Source organism: Pelophylax lessonae, assembly GCF_965119305.1.
Source record: "Pelophylax lessonae genome assembly, chromosome: 1".
NCBI lineage: Eukaryota > Metazoa > Chordata > Amphibia > Anura > Ranidae > Pelophylax > Pelophylax lessonae.
In genome coordinates, this window is record NC_138768.1 from 476407193 (window position 1) to 476424574 (window position 17382).

Consider the following 17382-nt stretch of genomic DNA (forward strand, 5'->3'; position numbering starts at 1 on the left):
CTGATTTCTCTACACTGTTCCCTGCCTGTCACACATCCCCGAGGCGCTCCGCTGCAGTGCTAGTACCTTTTTGCCATATCGAGCCACCGTACCCGAGCTCCCCACACTACTGGCATAAAAGCCCACATCCAATATGGCCCCTGCACGGCCTGAAGAAGGAGCGCATGCTCCGCAAACGCGTCGCCGTTCAAGCACGCAGAGTCGACCAGGAAGTGACACCACGGCCCTCCATCCTACGGACCCACGCTGCCGGATCAACACAGAGAGATCAGCGCGTCCCGCACCAGGAAGCCGCTGCATATCCCTCGCAGCACCAGTTCCAACAGGACTTTTGGAGGACCCCCCGGACGAACTCTGCACACCCACTATTGAGATGCCTGTTTTTAACATACTCCTGTGAGTAGTACTCTTGCTATTGCTATTAAAAGTTTTTATTGCTACACTTAGATCGGCGCCCGGTCTTTTCTCTTCTTGTTTTGGCTCACACAGGGTTACTTCACCCTTTACTGGAGGCGGCCATCGAAGTGTTCAGCAAGCCACACCGGACTTTGTACACTGAAGCCCACCTTGCCATACCTAGCTATATGCATAGAAACTGTTTACAGTTCTGATCATCTGATTGCGCCAATCTCTCCTCTCCTCTATTAAAATTCAGCCTACTCTTCCTTCCACTGGACTATTGGCAAGCCATGCAAATACAACAATTTTTGACTATTATGCGGAATGTATCTTTGACTCTGATCTAGTTACATAGTTAATCTGGTTGAAAAAAGACACTAGTCTATCCAGTTCAACCAACTCCTCGTTTAAACATACATTTTCTTGCACTTTGCACCCTTTCACACTTTATAGATCTTATTCCCTGTTGCACTCTCCCCCAGAAATGGGAGAGGGACTTGTATAGGTTCCTTACAGATAAACTGAGCATGTCCCCTTCTTTGCTTATAGGTCCTCCACCTCTATTAGATATTAAGAGACAGAATAAAAATGGTTCACCCCATAGCCTGATAGTATAGGACCCCTCACTTTTGCTCAAATTTTCCCACCAGTTTCTCCCCTACGCTGGTGCTGTCAACAGGGCACTGGCACCTTTTTCCATATCTTCTGGTCGTGCCGTTGTATATGTCTGTTTTGGGAAGTTGTCGGTAGACCGGTCTACAACCTAATTGATATCAACCTGGAATAATCACCCCCCACCAACTATGTGTTTGAGGCACAGATATAAGAAAAAAATCCCTCCTGATGCACCACTTTAACACTAAAGTGTGTGCATTCTGCAAAAATGGAGAGGTTCAGAACCGCCGACAGTTGGTCAATGGATAGCTGTGATAAACTTGATCGATAATGTGTTTTATTATGAGTGATTAACAGCAGTTTTGAATCGAAAAGATGAACCGTTATGTAAAAGATGGTTTTGTTGGCATGATTTATATATATATATAAAATTCATGCCAACAAAACCATCTTTTACATAACGGTTCATCTTTTCGATTCAAAATATATATATATATATATATATATATATATATATATATGTGTGTGTATATATATATATATATATTATGCCATGAATGGCACGCTTCCAATAGGGTTGCTTTGGAGTTATTTAGCATTCTCCAGCTTCTCCCTTTTTTAATTCCCCCCCCCCTTTTTTTTTTTCTCTCCCTGCTTCCCCTATTCCCTATTTATCTCCCTATTTTTTTTTTTTTTTAGGAGCGTTTTTCAAACCCCACTTAAGGACTTTTTGTTTGGAAAATTAGTCCTTTCAGCATATGCACCATGTTTTTATTCTGGGACTTCTACCTATATGTGGAAATCACAGGGGATTGGTTCCTTGTCCTTTTCATTAGCAACTTCCTATTTTACATTTTAAACATGTTTGACTTTTCACTGCTCTAGATCAGTAGTGCATTTCATTCTGGAATCCAATTCCTCTGCTTTCTGTCTGTATCATATCCTTATGGTCAATTTCCATTGTAAGTTTTGCTAAAGGACGCAGTAAAACTTATTTAGAAAATTTAAGGAATTTATGTCTTGGAGTTCAGGACACACACCACCCTCCCCTCCTTTTCATGTTTGTGTTACTCTGCATGGTTTACTAAAATACTGAGCTGTTGGTAGGAAAGTATGTAAGAAAGTAGTCTATTCTAGGCTATTCTAGTAGATCTGACGAAGGGCTTGTCCCGAAACATGTAATCTCCTCATTTCCACTTCCCCCCCCCCCCCCTTGTGGCGATCAATTTTAATCCCACTACCATCCCCTTCAACTCCTGGATATGTCTGTTGGCATGCGGCACATGTAGCACTGTGGAGCTGCCTTCACATCTCGTCCGGCAGCTTGGCATGGATTCCTGTGAGCCGATTGTCGCTTGTCGATGACGTCATCTGCCGGCGCTGCTCGAGACCGCTGAGGAGAGAACACGCCGGCTCGCTGCGGCCGGCTCATTCTACAGGGTGATTGCCTTTCCCACTACTCTCAGGCTACGGATCCCCTTCTCCTTCACTCCCCGTGTGTGGTCGCTCCCTGGGCTGTTTCCACAACTTTGTGAGACCTATGAGATGTTCCCATCTGTCTCCCTGACTTCCATCACAGGTACCACCAATCATTTGGACATATCCTGTTGACAAGTATGTTATGACAAGTTTTGTATTACTTTAAATTAGATTTTTTACCATTGAGACATTTCATCTGTGAATTCTGTGCCAACTTGTACTTGTTGTGGGGAGCGCCTACATTTCCATCCATTTGTTTTGTTTTTGTACTTTTCTCAGCTGGATCTGAGCATGGGTCAGCTGCACCCCTGACATGGACTAACTGGCATTTTTACTTATGATCGTCCATCCCATTCAGCTTGACAACACAGGTGTTTGGGTTTTCTGATTAATCAGTTTCTAGCACCAGGATTTTTTTGTGTGTTTTTTCTATGAACATCCAGTGTGGGGAGATGGACCAAAAAGGAACTGAAAAAACTTCCAGCTAATGCACTGCAATACATGCTGTTGTAGAACAATGTTATGTCAAAGAAGTGCAATTTAGCCTATAAAACCTTCCAGGCAATAAATTTTTGGATAGTGTAAGGGCAGAAGTCTTAACAGCAAAGTGCTTTGAAAATTCCTTCATTGTCTAACACAGCCTTTTTCAACCAGGGTGCCTTGAGGTACCTTCAGGGGTGCCTTGGCAAAAGGCCTAAAAATTGTCCAAAAATGGTATACAAGTCAGTAGGTGGAACACATATTTTTTTATTGTGCACCATTACAACCTTTGAGCCACCAGTGTCCTAACAGCCAATGACATTATCAGTTAACCACTTGCCGACAAGCCGCCGCAGTTATACGGCGGTAGGTCCCTGTGAATCACTGTACCTGTACAGTGGTTCCCGGGAACGTGCCTGTGGGCACACGCTCGCAGGAAAGCCGCTGGGCACCCGCGATTGCCGTGAAGAGAGAGCGGCGGTCTGCTGTTGTAAACACAGCAGACCGTTGTTCTCTCTGCTATCAACACAGAGCCCCTGTGTTCCTGCTATTTTGGAACACAGATCTCTGTGTTGATATTACAAGCCCATCCTTCCCACACTTTGAAAACTCTCCCTAGGCTCACACTTAACCCTTTAATCGCCCCTGTGTTAACACCTTCCCTGCCAGTGTCAGAACAGGAACAGTGCATATTTTTTACACTGATTACTGTAGTAATGTCACTTGTCCCCCAAAAAGTGTCAAAAATGTTGGGTCCGATCTGTCCGCCGCAATGTTGCAGTCCCGCTAAAAATCGCTGATCACTGCCATTACTAGTAAATAATTAAAAAAATAAAAATGACTTAAATCTTTCCCCTAGTTTGTGGACGCGATAACGTTTTCGCAAACCAATCAAAATACGCTTATTGGGATTTTTTTTGTTACCAAAAATATGTAGCAGAATACAAAATGGCCTAAAATGATGAAAACCTTTTGATTTCTAATATTATTTTTGGGAATGTTCTATAGCAGAAAGTGAAAAATATTTATTTTTATTTTTTTCAGAATTGTCGCTTTTTTCTTGTTTAAATCGCAAAAAAGAAAAATTGCACAGGTGATCAAATACCACCAAAAGAAAGCTCTATTTGTGGGAAAAAAGACATAAATTTTATATGGGTACAGCGTCGCACGACCGCGCAATTGTCCGAATCGCAAAAAATGGCTTGGTCATTAAGGGGAAACATCTGGTCCAGAATTGGTTAAAATGGAGGATGACGGTTGCATGCACAGAATCCTTGTTTGACCCTCCCCTGCCCCTATTCATTAGTGCTGGGGTCACATTACCTGATTGAGGGAGACGAGAAACATTGGACTAATAGTACCAGTGTTTTAAAAGTGTATTTGCTTTGGAAAGATGAATCGCCTCTAACATTGGGTGTCTTACTTGTGTCGATGTTGCTGCATTATGTAAAACTAGAATAGAATAGTTTTTTACATTTTGGAATGGGGTGCCTCAAGACTGTCCATAATTTTAATGGGTGCCTTTAATTAAAAAAGGTTGACAAACACTGGTCTAACATATCACGCCTGTTATGTCGAATACTATTTTGTCCACTCTAGATAAAGAGTTCTTATCACTACTTTTTGTGTTAAAATATGGTATACATCTTAAATGTGGATTTTTTTTAATAGCAAAAAGCTTCCATTCCATTTAGGGCAGTTCCAGAATGCTAATGGTAAGGATTGCTAACAATGTTTTTTCTTTTTTTTTTTTTTTTTTTTTGTATTCTAATCAGTTCCAGGCCCTTGTGAACCAGAAGATTTGCTGGGTGGGGTAATTTTTGGGGCAAGTTATCTTGGATCTACACAACTGGAATGTGAAAGACACCAAATGGCAAGTACTCAAATGAAACAGGCGCAAGAAGCAGTGGACAGGATAAAGGTGAGATGGAAGTAACAAAAATAATATTCAATAGTGCTCAGGGGACATGGATTAAAAAAAATCTGAGCTAAATTTAGATGTGTAATGCAAAAGGTACATAGCATTGAAATATCAGTTTACAAGAAAAATCTAAATAACTGTCTTAAATTCAGAATCTGTCTGTTGCATACTATACTATAAAAAATATATCCACAAAAATACCCAAAAAAGCTGTGTACATAGGGAGGGAAAAGGCAAAGAGGCTTCATGTACACGGGATGTTTGAAAAACTCTTCTGAATGCTGGAACTTGACAGCTAGTAACCGACAGTTTAAAATTACCGTTTTGCCGCATTTATGCACGGTTAGCGATGTTTGCTTTTAGCAGTGTTTTACATTGTAAAATGGTCAGAAATGTATCCCCATTGAAAACACCTATAAACTAAACGCTTATAAACGTGAGTTACCACGTTTAGACACGTTTGCATGCTTTTACAAGCGTTTGGCGCTTCGAATGCCAATAAACATCCATCTGAACGCATTTTTTTGCTTTCAAAAAATGCCACTAAACTCAACTGCCTCTAAACGACTTTAAATGTCTGTGTACATGGACAGATAGGATAACGGAGGAGAGTTCAGGGGCTGCTAAAAAAAAAGCCCAACTGCTCCTAAACATCCGTTTGTCAGCAGAAATGTACATGAAGCCAAAGACTGCAAGAAAGTTCTCTCATCTATTCAGTAACTTTCACTGGCTTTAGTATACAGCTTAGAGATAAAGTTACATCACATGTTAATTGCCTTTAAACCATACAGTTCTATGCCTACAGTGACCTTGTGGGTGTCTACTAAGACAACGTGCCCAGAAATAATGTTATCTCGTTTTTTTTTTTTTTTTTATACTCGTGAGAACGCAGCTGAAGAAAGGAAACTTTTTAAGGGAGAACCCTACGTGTCTAAATAGAAAATACAGTCTCAAGCATAACAACTTGCTCAACTATGATCCAGCAGAGAATGCTTAACCACTTGCCGACCGCCGCACGACTATCTACGGCGGCGGTCAGCCCCTCACAGGCAAAGTGACGTAGGTCTACGTCGCTCGCCTGTGAGGGTTTAGGGAGCGAGCGCGCGCCGCCGGAGGCGCGCTCCCGCTCCCGCGTGGTCACGGACCCCCCCGCGCGTGTGACCGGCGGACCCGATCGCCGCCGGCCACTCTGCGATCGGCGGGGGAGAGGGAGATAGTCAGGCAGCTTGTGTAAACAAGCTGCCTGTCATTCTCCTCTCTGTATGAGAGCTGATCACATGGATCTACTATGTAGATCCATTGATCACTCTGCATACAGTTGAAGCCACAGCCAATCACAGTTAGAATCACGCCCCTAGGGACACACACAGCCCCTCCCTCTCAAATAAAGTTAACCCCTTCACTACCAGTGCATTTTTACAGTAACAGTGCATATGTATAGCACTGATTACTGTAGAAATGTCACTGGTAACCCCAAAAGTGTCAAAAATGTCAGTCAAGGGTCCGATCTGTCCGCCGCAATGTCGCAGTACCGCAAAAAAAATCGCAGATCGCCGCCATTACGCGTTAAAAAAAAAAACAACAAAAATGACAAAAATCTTTCCCTTTGTTAGTAAACGCAATAACTTTTGCGCAAACCAATCAAAATACGCTTTTTGCGATTTTTTTTACCAAACATAGGTAGCATAAAACAAATTGGCCGAAAATATTAAAAAATTTTGATTTTTACATTTTTTTTGGGGGAATTTCATATAAAAAAAAGGGAAAAATATTGCTATTTTTGCAAAATTTACGCTCTTTTTTTGTTTATAGCGCGTGATCAAAAAATCGCACAGGTGATCAAATACCACCAAAAGAAAGCTCTGTTTGTGGGAAAAAAAGGACGCCAAATTCGTTTCGGTACAGCGTCGCACGACCGCGCAATTGTCCGTTAAAGTCACGCAGTGCCGAATCGCAAAATGCCCTCTGGTCGTTTAGCAGCCAAATCCTCCGGGGCTTAAGTGGTTAATGAAACTAGACAAAAAAATGCAATTATGGAGTATATTAAACCCATGTCCTCCATTTTAGCCATCTGAATAATTGCAATAAACAATTAGTTCAAATAATGCAGAATTGAAAATACAGTGCCTTGGCGAAAGTATTCGGCCCCCTTGAACTTTGCAACCTTTTGCCACATTTCAGGCTTCAAACATAAAGATATAAAGCTGTAATTTTTTGTGTGAAGAATCAACAACAAGTGGGACACAATCATGAAGTGGAACGAAATTTATTGGATATTTCAAACTTTTTTAACAAATAAAAAACTGAAAAATGCTAAATTATTCAGCCCCCTTAAGTTAATACTTTGTAGCGCCACCTTTTGCTGCGATTACAGCTGTAAGTCTCTTGGGGTATGTCTCTATCAGTTTTGCACATCGAGAGACTGAATTTTTTGCCCATTCCTCCTTGCAAAACAGCTCGAGCTCAGTGAGGTTGGATGGAGAGCGTTTGTGAACAGCAGTTTTCAGTTCTTTCCACAGATTCTCGATTGGATTCAGGTTTGGGCTTTGACTTGGCCATTCTAACACCTGGATATGTTTATTTGTGAACCATTCCATTGTAGATTTTGCTTTATGTTTTGGATCATTGTCTTGTTGGAAGACAAATCTCTGTCCCAGTCTCAGGTCTTTTGCAGACTCCATCAGGTTTTCTTCCAGAATGGTCCTGTATTTGGCTCCATCCATCTTCCCATCAATTTTAACCATCTTCCCTGTCCCTGCTGAAGAAAAGCAGGCCCAAACCATGATGCTGCCACCACCATGTTTGACAGTGGGGATGGTGTGTTCAGGGTGATGAGCTGTGTTGCTTTTATGCCAAACATAACATTTTGCATTGTTGCCAAAAAGTTTGATTTTGGTTTCATCTGACCAGAGCACCTTCTTCCACATGTTTGGTGTGTCTCCCAGGTGGCTTGTGGCAAACTTTAAATGACACTTTTTATGGATATCTTAAGAAATGGCTTTCTTCTTGCCACTCTTCCATAAAGGCCAGATTTGTGCAGTATACGACTGATTGTTGTCCTATGGACAGAGTCTCCCACCTCAGCTGTAGATCTCTGCAGTTCATCCAGAGTGATCATGGGCCTCTTGGCTGCATCTCTGATCAGTCTTCTCCTCGTATAAGCTGAAAGTTTAGAGGGACAGCCAGTTCTTCGTAGATTTGCAGTGGTCTGATACTCCTTCCATTTCAATATTATCGCTTGCACAGTGCTCCTTGGGATGTTTAAAGCTTGGGAAATCTTTTTGTATCCAAATCCGGCTTTAAACTTCTCCACAACAGTATCTCGGACCTGCCTGGTGTGTTCCTTGTTCTTCATGATGCTCTCTGCGCTTTAAACGGACCTCCTGAGACTATCACAGTGCAGGTGCATTTATACAGAGACTTGATTACACACAGGTGGATTCTATTTATCATCATTAGTTATTTAGGTCAACATTGGATCATTCAAAGATCCTCACTGAACTTCTGGAGAGAGTTTGCTGCACTGAAAGTAAAGGGGCTGAATAATTTTGCACGCCCAATTTTTCAGTTTTTTATTTGTTAACTAAGTTTGAAATATCCAATACATTTCATTCCACTTCATGATTGTGTCCCACTTGTTGTTGATTCTTCACAAAAAATTACAGTTTTATATCTTTGTTTGAAGCCTGAAATGTGGCAAAAGGTCGCAAAGTTCAAGGGTACCGAATACTTTCGCAAGGCACTGTATATCAGCTGAGGATGGCTCATGGGCATAGCCAACTTTTTTTTTTTTTTGTTCTGCATAGTACTACTCCTGCAGAAGGTGAGATAACCCTATAGTCATGATTAACAGAGCGCTGTGTCTGTAGATGAACTCAGAGAAATGGATTTTATGGTGAGTAAAAAAAGTCCCATTTTTCTAGACCTAACTCCTGGGTTGGCCCTCCGATCACCTTTTACACATGGCTGCTGGCCTGCTTGCAATGAAGCCCAAAGTCCTATTTCTTTCTAGTCGTCCTTGGATGAAATGGTTGGGGCAGAGGTTTTTTTTTTTTTTTCTTTTTTTGACATTTGACATCACATTTGATGCTTGTCACACAGATAGCTGCCCTAGTATGTATTGTTTTTTTTTTGCTATATACAATCTATTAAAGGTGGCTTTTACAGTCAAAAAGATTGGTTCATTGCCACTTTTGGAGCTTTTTTCTGTTGATGGCCAAATATGACTTCGGGAGCAGATGAGGTGACTGGAATCCATTCGTTAATCATATATGGTAATCATACCATACTCAAGCTTTAGCCTTCAACCTGGGGACGATCATTTAAAGTCTCACTCATGCTGTAGAATTGCTTTGGAAAAGTGATACATTTTGATTATTGTGGTAGAGGATTTGGTAGAGCCAAGGTCACTGGTGGGAGACCCCAGAAGAAGTAGTTCAGGGCTGATCTGTGCAATATTATTGCACAAAGCAGGGGAGTATACCATGTTATTTTAATTTGTAAAAACAATTTCCTTTAGCCCCCGTTCACACCACTGTGACTTTGATATTGCGTTACTTCAGCACGATTTTAAAGCTACACATTGCGATTTGCGCGACCAGTTTCATTGCGACTTGTGACTTCATACAACAGAAGTCTATGCAAGTGGCAATCAAATCGGCAAAAAGTAGTGCAGGAACCTTTTTCAAAGTCGCTGCGACAGGAGTCACAGCAATTTGGATTGTTCCCTTGCTGACAATGGGTTGTGACATGTCATGTGATTTGGAACAGTCAAATTGCATGACAAATTGCAGCGGTGTGAACGGGGGCTTAGTAAGACTTTACCTAGCACTACAGTTTTTCACATTTCAGCATTGGGAGTTATACTGTATATCTGTCTTTCTGCTGGCAGCTGATTTATTCATTTTTGGAATGTGTTCTTTATTATTTTCAAATTTTGTTCCGAACACAGATAATAGGTTATTGTTAGTAGGAGGGGTTAACCTGGGGTTGCCTTTAGTATTTTGTTGCAGTATAACCCAGATGTTAGACTATGTGTCCCATAATGGACTCCCAAGAAAAGGATTTTCCGTAGAGTTATGAGGCCTATTTTTGTCTACCTGACTCAGACTGCACGTTCTGCTGCTGTCAAGGGTAAGTTTTGGGGGATGGGCAGTGATTGATACCCACAAGCTTCTTCCAGTCTATTACTCACAGCTTTTGAAAGTGCATCTTACTTGTTTTTTTAAATATACACTAGTTCTTGTGCTGCACTTTCTCTGGTTGTTTTTGACAATGTTAAACTTAAAGGGTTTCGTCGGGAAAAAAAATCAGCAAATAAAGAAAAAACAATATAGCATATACAATTGCGACATAAATCATATTGTAATTGAATGTTTTTCAAAATGACCTTTCCTTTTCAATCTGCAGCTGTTGTAATTTTCTGAAAATGCAATGCAATATGGCTACCTGGAGGTGTTCTGTACACAGAATGTGTACTGACCACACCCCAGAAACATCATTTCCTGCTTGTGTGATTGGCTCACCAATTTTCCCAGAAGTCTGCTTAAGATACAAGTCCGATTTCTGGTATCCCCTGCAACAAAAATGTCATTTTTGGTGAGATACTCCTAATGGGAGCATGTCTAAAAGGATGCAGGCCCAGCAGATTTCCTCATTAGAACCCTGCAGCTGCCACAGCTGATAGATAACTATGAAACCACTCCCGTTAGACACTCACTCAGCACAGAGGAAAAAAACAATGATTTCTTCAGAATAACAGAAGCTAGGAATCTGCAACAAAGTTTGTTCAAATCCATGCGATGTACAGAGATCACCCAGAGGGGAATGGTTTATTTTTTTTTTATTTTTTTTTTTCTCAACAAAAGTGGAGTTACTCTTTAAATGGGATAATTGATTTGATTATTGTACCACAAAGTACTACTTTTGATTTTTTTCTTTTTTTTTTTTCTTTTCTGTAACTTCTCAGGCACCAGATGGAGAGTCTCAACCCATGACAGAGGTAGATGTTATGGTTTCAACACAACGCGTAAAAGTATTAACTGCAAATACACAGGTTAGATTTTATGATGTGCCTTTTTTGCTTCGATAAGTAGTAATAAAATATGTAGTGGATAATGCTTGTAAGGTTTCATGTCATTTGTACAATTTTTATTGTTGCAACTTTAGGAAGCCTTGATGGACCATCCGTTACAGACAATTTCCTACACAGCTGACATTGGTAATATTGTGGTTATTATGGCACACAGAAAATTACCTCGTAGCTCAAACAAGCCTTCCTCCCATAAAAAACCACATAGGATTATATGTCATGTCTTTCAGTCTGTGGATGTAAGTTACAGTAACATTTCTTGCTACTCTTCATTTTAATATCCTAATTTAAAAAGGATATATTTTTTAAAACTCCCCTTTAATTCTGTTTTATTTTATGCATGCATTACTTTTTTTCTGCATACATAGGATCGTATGTAGTGTTTTTGTATAGCATTTTTTAGGGGTAATCAGTGCCTAGACAAACTGCATTATTCTTTGTGTATCTCCCCCATAACACTATTGGATTGATCCAGATTTTAATAATTTGGGGTTTTATAGAGAATTAATACATATCTCCGTCTCTTGTTACTTTATGATTCAGTCTCCTTGGGGGGTTATTTCATTATAAAAAGTAAGTAAAAATTATGGTTGTTTTTATTATTTTTTGACAGTTACATTTTACTATTCCTGATTAGGCACAACTCATTGCTCAGGCCATTGGACAGGCCTTTGCGTTGGCATACCAAAATTTTCTCCATTCTAAAGGTGTACAACCTGAGCAAACTGAGAAAACTCGGATGACTGAACTGTACAATGCAGATCTTGCCCACTTTACCAAGCAAGACAACTGTAAAGAGGTAGGAATGCATATAGAGTCTAAGGTTTTGGGCAATGGTTCCTTCCTAAAGAAGCGATCTCCTCCTGTTTTACCAGAATGGTAAACGTCATACTTTGGTATCACTGTTATAAAATGTGTCTTGTAATCAAAAATAAAAGATTTTATCTACACATTTAGGCTGGGATCACACTTGTGAGATCACAGACATTGCATGTGATGTAAATGTATTTTATTGGGATTCTATGTGATAGACCAACTGAAAAAGGCACATCATTTTGAAGTGGAAGGAAAATGATAAATGGTTTTCAAAATGTTTTATAAATATCTGAAAAGTGTGGCGTGCATTTGTATTCAGACCCCCCTGAGTAAATGCATTGTAGAACCACCTAATTACAAGGAGGGTTAATGTTAGCGCGCAAGATATTACATCAGCAAAAAAGACTAAAAAACTAAAAATAGTCCAATGAGTCCATTAAATTGAGTCCATAAAACAGGCGGGTGACACCTGTCAATGTACAAAGTCTCATTGTTGACATGCATTAAGGGCAAGGAAAGTCTGGAGAGTGAAGCCAGCTCTGTGAATGAGATGCAAAAGAAAGAGAAGCACCTCTAAGTGCAGTATTTAATTAAAGATCAGGCAGGCAGACAGGTGAACACTTGCATAATAGCTGATAAAAAGGGGGCTTATCTGGGGGCTATAAGCCCGGTGACATGTCCTGCATAATGCCCCTTTGGTCCAAGGATGTGTCAGCCGCGATACCACGGGAGAGTGCCGACAGATCAGTGTCTTCCGGGTGCAGCTGAAGGTGGATCAGCTAAGAGTGCAGCGCTGCTCTGGGCGTGACATCACCAGGAAGGGAGAAGAACCACAACGCATTTCAGAGCATGCGCAAGGCTCATACTGAGCATGTGCGCTCCTTTGTCAAGTGATACGGAGATTAGTAAGAGCCGGATATAAATACTCAGTAAGAACACATTAGGTTTAACATTTAAAGGGACAATACCAATATTATAAATAACTAAAAACAACATGAAATTTCACAAGCTATGCGGACACTGGATAAAAAGCATTAAAGGAAGGATGGAGATGCATTAAAAATATATTAGAAATATAGCACAGGAACCGGTTATAGCAAATATTGTTGGTGTTCAAATAATGTATATATGCACTACAGAAATTTATATCTGCTAGTGTACATAGGTGGATATCTAAAACCCCTTTCAATATTAGGGAGTACCAAAAATTGACTAGCTCAAAGGGAAGGGGCAACAGTATAAAGGATGGTGGTCTATTGTCTAGAATAACCAGAATATTTTTCCAAAACATGGCCATTACTTACAGTAGGATGTCTTGAGCTGATGTAAATTATAGGTAATGTATATTAGGCTGCATATAACAATTGTGTAACCTGGAAACAAAATAAGGGACAAGAAGTATGTATTAATGGACACAGATACTTAGCAGATTTTTTGCTAGAGAAGGGTACTAATTTCTAACTCTTCATTGAGGCCTTTTGGCGAGAGGGTATAGAGAGTATAGATACAGAATCGCATAATCTGGAGAAGCATTCTGCTTCAGATAGATGTTTGGGTATGGCTTCAATAATCCAAACCTGCAAGCCTGTAGTGTATTATTGTACTCTAAAAAATGTCATGGCACACTGTGTTGGTCGCATCCCTCTTCGACAAAGTGTCAATGTTTGCCAAAACGTTGTCTCAGTGGACGGATGGTGTGACCATTGTACAGGAGCTTGCATGGACACGTAAGGCAGTAAAGAGTGTAATCGGTGGAGCAATTATACGTTTTTTTGGCCATGTCTCACAAAATCACAAGTTTTGCAAAGGGCTTTTCGGCAATGGTACATCCTTTTTAAAGGGATTAGGCATAAAGGATTTGGCTCTTTTTGGCATTTTTATTTACTCTGTGCTATTTTATTTTTCAAATTGGGGGCTCTCCTATAAGTGACCTTAGGTTTTTCACATACAGTGTAGGGTGAGGATCTTGTTTAACCACTCCCGGGAATCGACGTAGCTCTATGTCGGCTCGCAGAAGTGGTTGTACCGGGGTGATGCCTTCAACTAGAGGCATCATCCTGGTACCATTTTTTTTTTTGCACTCACTCACTGCAATAATTTTAAATCACTACTGCAGCAGTGCAGTCAGTGGCAGCAAAACTGCTAGAAACAAGCTAGACAACAGATAGACAGTGGATTGGAGTCCGTGGACTACTGCTGCAGTAGTGCACTCACTGCAATTATTTTAATCACTATTGCAGTCAGTGCAAAACTGCTAGAAAAAAAAGCTAGACAGTGGATTGGACTGGAGTCAGTGGACTACTGCTGCAGTAGTGCACTCACTGCAATGATTTTATTCACTACTTCAGTCAGTGCAAAACTGCTAGAAAAAAAGCTAGACAGTGGATTGGAGTGGACACTGGTTACGACTACACTTTTCAATACTCCCAGTTAAGTAGAACAATATTATACTGCAGAAAGCAGAACATTTCAGCATGTTCACCTGTTAAACTGCTTTTTTTTCTTTTCATATAATGCTGCTACTTCATGTTGTGGGTCGATAGCTGATGCCTGGCAGTGTGGGTGGCTTGCTGTCACCCTTTTGTGGGTCGGTGGCTGACGCCTGGCAGTGTGGGTGGCTGGCTGGCACCCTGTTGTGGGTCGGTGGCTAATTAATGCCTGGCAGTGTGGGTGGCTGGCACCCTGTTGTGGGTTGGTGGCTGACGCCTGGCAGTGTGGGTGGCTTGCTGTCACCCTGTTGTGGGTCGGTGGCTGACGCCTGGCAGTGTGGGTGGCTTGCTGTCACCCTGTTGTGGGGTGGCTTGCTGCGGTCACCCTGTTGTGGGTCGGTGGCTGACGCTTGGCAGTGTGGGTGGCTGGCACCCTATTGTGGGTCGGTGGCTGATGCCTGGCAGTGTGGGTGGCTGGCTGGCTGGCACCCTGTTGTGGGTCGGTGGCTGACGCCTGGCAGTGTGGGTGGCTGGCTGGCACCCTGTTGTGGGTCGGTGGCTGATGCCTGGCAGTGTGGGTGGCTGGCTGGCACCCTGTTGTGGGTGGCTGGCCTGGTGTCACCCTGTTGTGGGTGGCTGGCTTGGTGTCACCCATTTGTGGGTTGCTGGCTTGCTGGAACACTGTGGTGGGTGGCTGGCTTGTTGTCACCCTGTTGTGGGTGGGTGGCTGGCTTGTTGTCACCCTGTTGTGGGTGGGTGGCTGGCTTGTTGTCACCCTGTTGTGGGTGGCTGGCTTGGTGTCACCCTGTTGTGGGTGGCAGGCTTGGTGTCACTCACCCTGGCCTGTTGTGGGTGGCTTGCTGGAACACTGTGGTGGGTGGCTGGCTTGCTGGAACACTGTTGTGGGGTAGGTGGCTGGCTACTGGCACCCTGTTGTGGGGTGGGTGGCTGGATGCTGGCCTGGCACCCTGTTGTGGGTCGATGGCTGGCTTGCTGGCACAACATCGGCAATATCGGTAACTTACAGGGCCGATTCCGATTTATTGGAGAAAGTGCATATCGGCCCTCGATATATCGGCCTTGCCAATAATTGGTCGATTCCTAGTTTACATTGCTTGTCGCAGCAATAAAAGTGATCAGATTTATTTATTTTTAAAACTGTGCTAAAATTAAATAAAATAAATAGGGAAATTTTATTTTTTTTTTAAACCGCCCCCGTCGCCGTGAGCTCGTGCACGAAAGATAACACATATGGAAGTCGCGCCAACAAATGAAAGCGCTGTTCAAACCACACATGTGAGGTATCACCGCAATCGCTAGAGCGAGAGCAATAATTCTAAAAAAGGGCTACTCTGTAACTCTAAACTGGTAACCGTTAAAAGATTTTTAAAGCATTGCCTATGGAGATTTTTATTGACCGTAGTTTGTCACCATTCCGCGGGTGTGCGCAATTTTAAACCGTGACATGTTAGGTAGCTCTTTACATGGCGTGACCTCATCTTTCCCAATATACAAAAAATCTGTTAAATTTTTTTAAATGCAGTGAAATTTTTTTTTTTTAAATGGCGTTTGAAAGACCGCTGCGCGAATACTACGTGACATCAAATATTGCAATGACCACCATTTTATTTTCGTCTTTATTTTTTGTCTTTGCTAAAAAAATATATAGAATTTTTGGGGGTTCTAAGTCATTTTCTAGCTAAAATACAGATTTTAACTTGTAAACAACATGTGTCAGAAATGGGCTTGGTCCAGAAGTGGTTAAGGCTATTCCAATGTTTTTTCAGGATATTTTCCATTTTTCTATATTGACCATGGTACCTAGTCAGGGTTTTTTTTCCAGCTTTTAGCGGTTTACCAGGGAGAACGGTTGTATAGACCTTGTCTATCAACATTTCTGGGTAACCTTTTTCTAAAAACTTGTTTTTGAGGTGGTTTTTCTGGGCGACATAGTCAGTCTCTGGTGCAATTCAGTCTTAGTCATCAGAACTGACTTTTGGGTATGTTTTTAACCCACTGAGGGTGATGACCACTATCGAAATGTAAGTATGAATTACCTGCAGTGGGTTTGGTGTAATTGTAGATAGAATTTCCTTCATGACCGAGTTCAAGGTCTAGGAAGGCAAGGCTGTCCTGGTTCCAAAGAGAGGTGAAAGAAAGACCTATATGGTTATAATTGCAGTGTTTGAAGAAATCATGGTGGAGGTACCATCCCAAATTATGATGATGTCGCCAGTATACCTGCCGAAAAAAAACAAATGTTGTGAAAAGGGATTGTTACTTCATATAAGTAAGTGTTCCCAAAAGCCCATGGTAAGATTGGGGTATGAAGGCGCAAAATTGGCCCCCATCACCCATACCATGGGTTTGGAGGTAGAAATCTTCCCCAAAATGAAAAAAGTTATGCGTAAGGCAAAACCTAATAGCATCTAGGATGAATGCTGCTTGTTTACTATTGAGCATGGGGTCCTGCAATAGAAAGTGTTCTGTGGCTAGCATGCCTATGTCATGGGGAATTGAGGTGTACACTGCATTTACATCCTGGGACAGCCAAAGATAGTTGTCTTCCCATAAATAAGGGGCCAGAAGTTCTAATAGATGTGATGAGTAACATATATAAGATTGAAGAGACTGGGCTAGTGGTTGTAAAAAGGAATCAACATACAGTGAAAAACCACTAGTAATGCTATCCCTGGATGCCACAATGGGCCTTGCTGGGGGATGTTGTTGATTCTTATGTACTGTTGGTAGATGATAGAAATATGGCGTATTATAAAAGTCCTTGCATATAAAAGAGGCCTCTTTGAGGTCAATCACCTGATCTCAAAGAGCCCCTGAAATTAGTTATTTTGCCTCTTTTTTAAAGGAGGGGTAAAGGGTCTTTGGGAAGCTTTTTATATGTCTTAGAGTCTGAGAGAAGTCTCAAGGCTTCTGCGATGTAATCCATTCTATCTTGGAGTACAATTCCTTGTTCTTTGTCAGCAGGGTTTTGACTAAATCGGGGTTCTGAGTGAGTTGTTTTAAGGCCAACATTTCACCTGAATTGAGATTATGGTATTTATATTTCTTAGTGTTGGTAGACTGATGACATTTTTGGAATTCCGAAAATACTACTCTATAAAAGGCCTCAATATAGGGTTCCTTGGAGCGAG

General features: G+C 41.5%; 1 protein-coding gene across 8 annotated transcripts in view; it reads left to right on the plus strand.

The window, feature by feature from the left end:
• APBA3 (amyloid beta precursor protein binding family A member 3) overlaps nucleotides 1–17382 on the plus strand; it is a gene marked incomplete at its 5' end in the record, with an annotated part of 179559 nt that overhangs the window by 114919 nt on the left and 47258 nt on the right. For 2 of the 8 annotated variants that reach the window (XM_082243765.1, XM_082243768.1), the window contains 4 exons: nucleotides 4749–4894; nucleotides 10863–10949; nucleotides 11063–11224; nucleotides 11623–11784. In XM_082243765.1, coding sequence (XP_082099891.1) covers nucleotides 4749–4894; nucleotides 10863–10949; nucleotides 11063–11224; nucleotides 11623–11784 — 557 coding nt within the window. The remainder of the gene's footprint in view (nucleotides 1–4748; nucleotides 4895–10862; nucleotides 10950–11062; nucleotides 11225–11622; nucleotides 11785–17382) is intronic. The other 6 variants (XM_082243766.1, XM_082243769.1, XM_082243767.1 and 3 more) reach the window with 5 other exon arrangements.